The following is an 11,422-nucleotide window of genomic DNA, read 5'->3' as shown; positions in this document are numbered from 1 at the left end:
CCGCTACATTCACATCACGTGGTAGACGCCGCTGCACGGAGACAGACGACAACAGCCGCTGAAATAGCAGATTGAAGGAAGATAGTCTCTTGGTAGGGTGGAGGGATATTAACGAAGGAAATGGGAGTAGAAATTGAGACAATAACCCCGGGCGATGGTAAAATATTTTTATGCATATCTTTAGCTCAAGATTTCTGATGGATATCCGTTAATTCGTTTAAATTTACATACAAAAAATGCAGCTTCTCATAGTCTTCTCATGCCGTTATCCTGTTTTAGCGTCGCATCGTCTTTTCATGCCCGTTATCCTGTTTTTCGATGTCTTTTTCTCCCACAGGAAGGACCTTCCCTAAAAAAGGACAGACGTGTGTGGTGCATTATGTTGGTGAGTTTGGGAGATTAATTTCCAGTGTCTGTCTGTATGCAAGCACCAATGCAAATTCCCCCCAAATCTCAGAATAATTCATATTTTTGATAGGCCACAACCTTGGCGATTGGGTGCATTTTTGTTTCATTAGTAATATTTTCATTCGGGGGAATTTCATTCGGATGCAATTGCAAATACATCTTTAGCTCTGGCCACACAACAATGTGTTGCTTTACATCTTTCTGTACAAGGGAGGCAGGGGGCTTCTTAGTATTGGTATGAGGTTATTACTACATTGTAAAATTGAGCAACATTGTAACATCGCGTGCGAAGTCAAGACTACAATGTTGCCGCCGGTCACTTCATAGGTGCTTATAGTAGGGTAATATAACATGCAGGTAGGTGTCTGTCTTGAGCGTTCAGACGTCGGCAGCTGCAGGGTTCAATCCGAGGTCGAGCCAGACGAGACAGCGAGGGGTTTAAACCCGGTCTGATACCCTGCCTTTGAAGTTGAGGGGATGTTGGATAGAACTGACTATTGCTGTCTGATGTCTGTTAAGGATTTTTTTCCTTTCGTTGTAATTGTTTACTAATGAGTTAGTTGCAGGGGTTGGTATATTTAAAATTTTTCTCCATGTTCTCATACGATTTAGACTTCAATTGTCAGCTATCTAGTTGTAGGATAGCTGCTATTGTAGTCCTAACACCGTTATTGGATTATCATGTAATTTTTATTATACTCGGATTCATGCATACACAAAATATTTAAGCCACTGGCAAGATCCTACATGTTTTACTATGTTTGCTATAGCAACAGTATTTTTTCTCTCCACTTTTTGATTTCCTGTCAGAAAATGATATTTTCCTGTTGTTCATGTGTGAACTGAACTGTACCCTCATGCAATAGCGGGTGCTTGGGTAAAATCAGTGGGGAAGCCAAGCCAGTAAAAAAGCCATACTACAACCTATGTTGTGATAATTGTGTTGTTTGCTCTATAACCCGTTAGTTCATACACCACCCTGATATGCAATATGGCCGAGACAACAAAAAAGACAACAGTCACACAGTGGGCGGAATAAATTCAACTACACATATACTTATTTAATCACAAAAACCAGAAAGCAACATCTGTCCGGTGTCCACAAAAACAAATATTGCATGTAACAAATAGTTAAATGACCTACAGCATGGTCCATCAAGTTAATGTTTTCTACAGTTMACTAAACAACMGCTGGGTTTAGATCCACGTAGTTACCGCAAGTCAGTACGAAGATAACAGGAACACTGCCTCCCTTATTCCTGCACCATTTACACTTCAACATTAAAACGTCATCAAATCAACTAGGCTATAATACAGTGGAAACAAACTGAAAGATACCAAAAACTATTTAGTCCAATCAATGTTGCTAATTATCATGTGACTGTCATGGTACAGCTTGGTACAGCTTTCTCTCTCTGTGTGTGTGTGCATGGTACAGCATGCATGGTACAGCTTTCTCTCTCTCTCTCTCTGTGTGTGTGTGTGTGTGCATGTAAGTAAAAAAAAGTTGACTCACCATACTTGTAGACTAGTTGAATGACAATGTCATTCTCCTCTCTTTCATGTTGGCAAAACATTCTATGGCTTTGTCATACAGTACACTTTTAGTTTTTGTTGTCATAGGCTACCTAGCTAAAATACTTGCTAGCCTAACTTCCTTGCATGGGCAATAATGAACCAGCTAAGTTAGCTAGCTAGTTAACGTGAGCCTACTAGGCTACATAGTMCATTTCAATCATCTCAGGCCAGTGGCTCAATATATGAATTRATGGTTAGATCAGAATCACCATCATAATCATTTGCCTGAGTCCAAATCTCCATCCATGACTTAGGAAAGGGCTGATTTAGCAAGCTAGCTACTACAGCAACACAAGCAGACCAGGAATGGACAAGTTTTTCTGACAGTGTTTTGCTTTGGATGCGATTTGATTGGTGTAAAGCCAAATCCAAACTGGCCTCTTTTTGGGGGACATTTTGCTGCGCCAGGACAACRGACCGTTGAGCTCAGCTTTTTTTATTTATTAACGGAGGCGAAATGCTTGCTGGCATCAATCAATCAAATGCTATGACGGCAACATGTCTGGACTCTTTTGGTCCAGACAGCAACAGATACATGGGCAACAAATACTGAGACAGAGGGGCGCTGTTTCCCTCGCTCTGATGATTTCTCCGGTGAGATTCAGCCATTTGTCAATTTAAGGGAAATTATAAAAACACAGAGAGATGAAAGAATAAATTATTTTATACCATTTCTTTTTTTATTTGTAAAATATTTTGGGGAAGCCTGGCTTCCATTGGCATCAATCATTACACTCCACTGCCCTCATGTAATGATAAGTCAGTCTCCTATAATTTGCTCCCTGACGGGACATTTTTGAGACTTTCAACAACGATAACGTTCGACGTCAAAGATATACAACTGAAAAAGTTTTTGCATTATAAATTCCATCCCTAATAGATCATTATATTGGCCTACGCAGAGAGAGGGAGAGAGAAAATGTAAAAATCTGGCCACCCAACCCCGTAACGTCTGGGATTACTATCTATATCTTGCCCCCTGATGTGCCCGACAGCAGTGGACACCAGAGATTAGCCCCCTCCTGGCCTGATTAGTGGTAATAACAACAGAACACAATGAATGCCTCCTCGGGATGGATTGCCGAGTGCGGACGCCCTGTTATGGCCACATTTTCCTGTCACTTTGCTGCCCACCCCCAGAGACAGCTGCAGGGGCTATTTCTGCTATCCGTGGAATCCCTTKATTTGCATTCAGGGAGATAGTTTTACACTAGCTCAGAAGATATATTGTTAATACTTCGTTAACTGMCGATTTTGTCCCTTGTGTGTTGCATAACAGTAGATATGGAAGTAGACCTACAAGAGCCACAGGATGTACGTCTTTCATCTTAAGTGTTCGTCTGTCTGCTGGAACTCAAGTTAGTTTGGGTTTTAGTACAGGAATTGCACCCCCAGTCCAGTTCTGAAATGATTGCCTTGAAACGTAACAGACATGCCACCATCTCTGTTACAGATTGTCAAAATAAATCCTCTCTGCCTCTCATTTCCTCCTCCTCAGGCTCCCTGACGGATGGACGCAAGTTTGACTCCTCCCGTGACAGGGACAAGCCCTTCAGGTTTAAAATAGGAAAACAGGAAGTGATCCGTGGCTGGGAAGAGGGAGTCGTGCAGGTAGGTGTACTGTGCAGACATCTCTGGTGTCTGTCTGCCCCTACTTCTAGGAAGTACAGGAGAAGGGTTTTCCAATGAAATMACCACGTCCTTGTAACGGAGAGGTTGCCATTTGGCCAAAGCACAGAATGTCCCATCGGTGTATTTCTTTGCTGTGCATGAACCCTCGGTCAAGATTATCCAGAGCAAAAACATTTATATTACTTGATGAATTAAACTGTTCCAGGTACAGCCATACCTTCTCTATCAGTAGGAAGATAATGGCCTTCATACATATTATTTCTCTGAACATATGACATGCTTTGTGTGGGCTATACAAGATGGTTTGAAGTATTTGCATAAACCTTTACATTAGTTTCCCTGTTACTGGGGCACTACACACAGTCCGGTCTGTTTGTTGTACAGCCCTGTGATGTGTAGCTGCAGCAGATTGAAAGGGAAATGTGTGCAACAGGAGAGAGAGACTGAGGCATTGTGCACTTCAAAGCAGTTCGCTGGGCTTTTGCCAGGAGGTTGATTACATAATATTCTTATCAAGGGCGACAGATGCAGTGAAGAGACGTGCCCGTATTAGTCTTTGTTGTGTTGGCTAGGCATTCTCCCAGCCAATGGCAGTTCTCCACAAGAGCCCTCAGCGTTTTCATCAGAGGCTCCACACTTACAGCATGACAAACCGCTCCCCCAATTACACACACACACACAGTAAGCGTCTGGTCTGGGGTCAATTGCTGCTTAAGTACAACCAAAAAGTGATGCATAAATGAACACAATTTGAACAAAAAAGTTGTCAACAGTATCATAAAATGAATGCTTATTTTCCGAAATAAAGCATAGACGTTCCTCTATAGCTTATCTAGTGTGGCTGTGCTTGACCTATGTCCCCCCACTTCCTCTATAGCTTATCTCAGTGTGGCTGTGCTTGACCTATGTCCCCCCCACTTCCTCTATAGCTTATCTCAGTGTGGCTGTGCTTGACCTATGTCCCCCTCACTTCCTCTATAGCTTATCTCAGTGTGGCTTGTGCTTGACCTATGTCCCCACCTCCTCTATAGCTTATCTCAGTGTGGCTGTGCTTGACCTATGTCCCCTCACTTCCTCTATAGCTTATCTCAGTGTGGCTGTGCTTGACCTATGTCCCCCCACTTCCTCTATAGCTTATCTCAGTGTGGCTGTGCTTGACCCTATGTCCCCCCCACTCCCTCTAATATTATCTCAGTGTGGCTGTGCTTGACCTATGTCCCCCCATTCCTCTATAGCTATCTCAGTGTGGCTGTGCTTGACCTATGTCCCCCCCCTTCTCTATAGCTTATCTCAGTGTGGCTGTGCTTGACCTATGTCCCCCCCCACTTCCTCTATAGCTTATCTCAGTGTGGCGTGCTGACCTATGTCCCCCCCCCTTCCTCTATGCTTATCTCAGTGTGGCTGTGCTTGACCTATGTCCCCCCCACTTCCTCTATTAGCTTATCTCAGTGTGGCTGTGCTTGACCTATGTCCCCCTCACTTCCTCTATAGCTTATCTCAGTGTGGCTGTGCTTGACCTATGTCCCCCTCACTTCCTCTATAGCTTATCTCAGTGTGGCTGTGCTTGACCTATGTCCCCCCCCACTTCCTCTATAGCTTATCTCAGTGTGGCTTTGCTTGACCTATGTCCCCCCCCACTTCCCTATTAGCTTATCTCAGTGTGGCTGTGCTTGACCTATGCCCCCCCCCACTTCCTCTATAGCTTATCTCAGTGTGGCTGTGCTTGACCTATGCCCCCCCACTTCCTCTATAGCTTATCTCAGTGTGGCTGTGCTTGACCATATGACCCCCCCACTTCTTTGCAGATGAGTGTCGGTCAGAGAGCCAAGCTGACCTGCTCGCCTGACTTTGCCTACGGGGCAAAGGGCCACCCGGGGATCATTCCACCCAACGCCACCCTCATCTTTGATGTTGAGCTACTGAGCCTTGAATGAAGATTTTTTTTTTTTTTTGTAAGTACTTTTTGAAGATTTTCTAAGTGTTTTGTTATTATCCGTAGTTTAAATAATAGCACAAATGCATCTACAAGTATATGGATTCAATATAATCCCTTTGTCCTCTTCCTCCTCTGTCTTTGCAGGTTTCTACCTAGGAAACATGTAGAAAAGCTAGGAGAGTCTGCACTTGATTCTATAAGAGACCTGAGTCTATAGTTCCACCACTTTGGTCACTATTTTATCCATATATACAAAATCTGCGTTATCAATGACTCTGTTATTTAGTTTTTCTTTAAAAACCTATGGGCCATAACCTTAAAACCTTACAAACCTTGATGTTTTTAAATCTTGAATTTTGAATTGTGCTTTACTTTGTTTTGTGAAATGATTGGTTGTGCATGGTTATATGAGTAACACAAAATACCAATGAAATATTAGCAGCGACATTCATCTCTTTTCAAGAGTACCTATCAGTAACATAGTGGGCTGATGCTTGATGTGAATCCTACCTGAGGAACAAAACTAAGAGAATATGAAAAGTACATGTTTGCATCCATACCTCTCCCAGATGAAAGTAGAACCAATATGAATTGTTTTTATAGTTGTAGGGCTTAGTGTAATGTTGAGAGGCGTAGTAAAATCTTGAGTCATGGGATGTCTTAATGGTATAAAACAGGAACATTGTTTGATATGTTATMTACCCAGACTAAATAGTGATGTTTCCTTTCATTTTGATTGTTAACTTTATTAGGCGCTAGTGAGCATTCTGCGCAGAGGAACTAGTACAGAAGAGAATTGTTGTATCATATTGTGTGTTTCTCATTTACGAGACAAAGGACCAACCAACTAGCCGGTTCTGCATGTCATACTAATGATATCCTGATCTCTATACGTGTCAAAGCTTTTTGCATTCCAATATTCTTTGTTGTGGCTTATGTTTCTTTCCAAGTCAAATCTTTAACCCTGTTGAAAACCATAAACGTGTTATTAACAGTGATGGGAACCATATAGTATACGTACATTAATTGGAGTAGTGATGATGCTTTAGAAGTGAAATGCCTGAAATTATTGAAAAGGGGGTTGAGGAATCGATTCAGTTGTGACCTCCCCCACCTTATTTTGTCTCACAACTTGACATTATATCTTTTTCAGATGTCATCTTTCTAAAATATGTGTATGCGACCAATACAATTTGACTTGATAACTAAGAATGACTTTTACTTTACCTGTAATTTAATGGTAAATATWTTTTTGTCAGCGTCATTAGACTGACACCACACTACCTAAATAAAAATGCTGTGTTGTGGTAGTCTTGTGACAGAGACATCCATGTTTTGTATCACATTTCAAAGTTGAAATAGAGTTAAATCTAATGCAGATAGAACATGTTCAGATGCTGGCCATCATTGCTCTTGATGTTACAGCTGTCTAGGCGCATGGCACAAATGCAGTCCTATGTACTGTCTATTTGTGTGCAGAGTTACATACGCAGGCACAACCAATACATGTTTTTGCAGTTGCAATAAAGTGCTCTCTACCTGCTTTGTGGAAAGTTTTTTTTTTTCAATTACTGGAATATCTGGCATTAATGAGGTTGGGGGTATTAAATAATGATTTTTTGTTGAAATTTTGCGTTGTAATTTCAGAAAATGTACATATATCTGCAGTAATAGTAGAATGATAGTGTTTCCCAGTATTATTTACCCTCCAGTGTTGTGATTGGCTGTGATATTCGCCTATTGCCTTCGCCCCCCGGAGCAGCCTCTGTGGTCGAAATYGGAAAGCTGCTTTGTGTRTGTGTTATCTAGTGGAAATCGCTCTTTTCGTGGTTGCTAAAATAATACACTGTTCGCTCAAAAACGAGCACTGAATAATCGTGTAGGGGATCCTTGTACCATCTAAATCCCTGTGAAATGTATTTTCAATAGTATATATTTTTTGTTTTTACAGCTGTTTGAAACCGGTGGACCAAAACCGAAACTAAAAGGCTCACGCCTTGATCACACCTAGTGTTTTGAATATTGGTACACCAGAAGTACTGTAAATAAATGTCCAATGGAACGCGTTGCAGGGCAGTTGCTGTCTACATGTGTGATGGATTTATCGAATGTATGAATCAAACTGTATGTCTATACGGCTTGACATAAATGGTAGCAGAAGGAGAATGTTTAACTTTTGTTGCACACATATCCAGATGATACGAGGCGCCAAGCCCGTGTCTCTGCCATGTTGCGGGTGAGGGGAGATTTGTTTTTTAATACAGCCTACTTAGTGTTTTTGCAATTCACCTAGCTTCAACATAGGGAAGAAATGCTGAGACATTCTAGGTGTAGTGACACCTTTTAAGTATCAAGGTGTTCAATTAGTGACTGCTTTGCTATAGAAACCGAAGTTGTATCTGGGGATTGGAATAGGTAGGTTTCATYGATCATCGTTCATATTCATATAGATTATAATATATATGAGCCATCACCCACAGCAAGACGAAGAAGAGTGGCAAAATTGCTCCACTAGTAGTAGCATTATGCCCCATTTTCCACTGATGTTGCTGAACAGTTGCTGAACTAACTAAATTCACAGATTGTCTATAACCACCTCATATCGCACAATTTCAAGTACTTGCAAAAATCTTGAAAATGAGATATTCATTACCATAGCAACATTCATTATGTATGCSTTGAGACAACAACAGCAGCTGATAGGCGGTCATTGGCTATGTCACCACTGTCATTGACTTGGCTTTTCTAGACCAGGAAATTAGCGGTGACTCAGAATATCACTTCTCAACAGCAGTGGTGTCGTCCGAAGTACGAAGCAGAAAAAGAGTATCCTAACTATACTCGGAGGTTTTTCCTGAGATATTCACAATCAAAACTTTTAAGGTGAGTTTACATTATGTCCAACCACACTTCCCGTTAGCTAGCGTAGCTCTCCTGGTTAGCTAGGTACTGTTAGCTTGCTAGCACATTTATCGAAGCAAGGTGGTTGAACATAAGTAAGTAATGTATTCACCAGCGACGTGTTAGTTGAGATTGGAGGAATAAATAAAGAGTACAGCTTGTCTTGATACATTTAGTTAACTAGGTAGCTAGTTAACCTAGGTATCTCATCGTTTAGCCACAACTTCTTGTTGTTAGCTAGCTACAGTTAGCCGATGAAATTCTATAGCTAGTTTAGCTAGCATATATAGCTAACTAGCCAAGTTAGCTAGCGAGATGCACTGTGCCTTCCACATGGTTGTCTTTTATCATATGGTGTCACAGTGAGGCTATTGAAGTTAGCCTGGCCAGGTAAGTACAGTTAACTGGCTAGCAAACTAGATATTCAGTTACATACCTAACTAACGTTAACTATATTTGTTTACAACTGTTAACTCTCAATGTTTTGAAACCTCTGACTCATGACATCATGGGATTTCTTGACACATGCTACAACATTTCAAATGTCACACATAGAGAGATGTGTGCTGTAGAGAACTCCCCCCAAACAATTGGCCCGCTGTAGACAGTCTTAGCAAAATGTGTGATGTCTTATTAAGTATGAGCTGTATGGAACGTTTTAATTGTATTTTTATTTAACTAGGCAACTAGGTTAATGTTTGGGAGAATATCAACCCTRTGATTTAGAATCAAAAAGTGACCTAGGTCAATCTAGACACTGATCAGCTCAGACAGCACTGAAACAGATTAATTCATATGGATGTCAATGGTTTAGTTCAGTGTAGCTTCGTCCTGCAAGTAGCCATTTTACATTAACATTTATATAAAATTAAAATAACTTTTAATATTGCAAATGGGTAGCCATCTGTAAAATTTAAAAGTCAAAATGTTTACTATAAATGGTCATTTTAAATGGCTAGTTGAGGGATGAAGCAAACTTCAGTACTGTAGGACTGCACAGAAGAACATTCTGAATGGGGTAGCTAGGCATATATTTTAAACAACTTGGTATACACTGGTTGAAAACAAAGAGGAAGGTGAGTGGACATAACATGTCATTAGTTATAATAGTGGACCTTGTGATCATTGTCGTCGTCTCCCCCCCTCTGGCCGTGCATTGCTTACCACAGCCACCTTTCTCCACCATGTCAGTAGACCAGAATACGTTGCCAAGGGGATAACATTCTTTGTGTATCCAATTCGTTTTAAGCTCAAGGAAGTGCTGAAGTTTGCCCCTTCTGTAGCGTTTGCTGGACATGACTGCGTAGACAAATACCACACTATTTCCTACAGAGCGACTGAAATTGCTTCACTCTGTATTCTTGTCAGAAGCACATCGTGCACGACACAATTCTTGTGTCCCTATTTGATTAATTTAGTTAGCCTATTCTTGCTAAGGAATCCCCCCCCCCCCCATCTCAGCACTACAAAAACACTTGTAGTTCCTGGTTGGTAATGAGGTAACCAGCCCAAGAATAAGGTTATTTTATTCCAAGGTTTCCACTTTTATCCAGGAATAAGCCAGCCCATGTTTCTGAGGGGTGGGGGGCACATTTCAAATGAGAACATGGAAAGTGCCTTGGTGTTCAGAGACATAARGGAGTATGTCTCTCTGGTCTGTGAATTGGATGTGTAGTGTACAGTAGTCTTGACTTAGTAATGTGATTGATGGGCATGTTTAGCTTGGCTCAGTGATTGTGCTAAATGTTCACATTATGTGCTTATTTTTACCCCTTTTTTAAAAAACTTTGTAGTAGTGTCAACCTGTTAGTAGGAATGTGTTGGTAGGGTTATGTCTCTTCACAATTGTGTCTTGTATGTTGTTTTTGTAGAGGAACAAGGATTGGGCTGTTTTCATGATGTGTGGTTTGACAGTGCTATATGTGTAGGAGTGAGTATCATTTGCATCGATGTTGTGGGATAGGGTTTATACACGTGTAGGAGTGAGTATCATTTGCATCGATGTTGTGGGATAGGGTTTATACACGTGTAGGAGTGTTTTTTTCCGTTCTCTAAGTCCGCTGTGTGTTGTATTTTTTCATTTCGTCGTGTGTGTGGGAGAGAACTTGGACATTGACACCGACTGTGGTCGACATGGTAGCAGTGTATCATTGACTACCTCTAAGTTCCTGTTTCCTGTTCATGGCTTACAGCATATCTTGTGATCTATTCATAAAGTGGGATGCCACAGTGTATAATATGAAAGTGAAAAGGAACAGCATGTGACATGCACCTGAACATCTCTCTCGGGCTTTTCCTTTTCACCACCGTTCTCAACAACACACTGGAGACACCAACTTATAAACAAACCATCATTCACAGTGATTCTGATGTCGTACCGGACATGTGACCAGACCAGTTCATGCCTTCTCTTCTTCCTGTAATGACCCGTATGGCTCAGGTGACATCTTAACGAATGTACGCATAGGCCGACACCAACAACTTGATCAGAAAAACACGATAGCAAAAGCCCTTGTCCTTAAAGGCAAGGCTTGTATGTTTGAATAGTAGTTGTTGTTGATTAGTCATTCATAAGTGACTGGGCTCTTTCTCCTCGGCATGGTAGGTGTCTACTGTAGACTCTGGGGCAGTTTCACCTGCCACACCCTATAGTACAGATGATCTCTATTTACTCTGTACTGGAAGTGTGTACTCTCAGTCATGTGATGCTCTGAGCAAGAAGAGAGAGGTGGAGAATGAAGAGAGAGAGATGGAGAGAGAGTGAGAGAGAGAGAGGAGGAGAGATGAGAGAATGACAAAGAGTGTGGAGGAGAGGCAATGACACAGAGTGAATGTGAGAGAGAGGGAGGAATGAGAGAAAAGGAGGGAATGAGAGAGCGAGAGAGAGAGATAGAATGAGAAGAGAGATGAGAGGAGGAATGAGAGAGGAATACAGAGGGAAGAGAAGAGAGAGGGAGGGAATGAAGG

At 41.5% G+C, this 11,422-nt stretch overlaps 2 protein-coding genes across 2 annotated transcripts in view; both read left to right on the top strand.

Moving 5' to 3' along the window:
* Nucleotides 1–9: 9 nt before the first annotated feature.
* On the top strand, nt 10–6,184 carry LOC111976470 (peptidyl-prolyl cis-trans isomerase FKBP1A). The gene is made up of 5 exons (XM_024005309.2): nt 10–157; nt 338–385; nt 3,485–3,597; nt 5,424–5,570; nt 5,699–6,184. Exons 1-4 carry the CDS (start codon nt 121–123, stop codon nt 5,550–5,552), a joined length of 327 nt encoding a protein of 108 aa, XP_023861077.1. The 5' UTR covers nt 10–120; the 3' UTR covers nt 5,553–5,570; nt 5,699–6,184.
* A 2,080-nt stretch (nt 6,185–8,264) lies between these two features.
* Nucleotides 8,265–11,422, top strand: part of LOC111976807 (syntenin-1) — a 32,017-nt gene continuing 28,859 nt past the window's right edge. The window contains exon 1 of the mRNA XM_024005950.2: nt 8,265–8,437. The gene's annotated coding sequence lies outside the window, so the exon portion shown is untranslated. The remainder of the gene's footprint in view (nt 8,438–11,422) is intronic.

This window comes from Salvelinus sp. IW2-2015, linkage group LG17 (genome assembly GCF_002910315.2).
Source record: "Salvelinus sp. IW2-2015 linkage group LG17, ASM291031v2, whole genome shotgun sequence".
In the NCBI taxonomy this organism is placed as follows: Eukaryota; Metazoa; Chordata; class Actinopteri; order Salmoniformes; family Salmonidae; genus Salvelinus; species Salvelinus sp. IW2-2015.
This window is presented reverse-complemented; position numbering and strand designations above follow the sequence as displayed.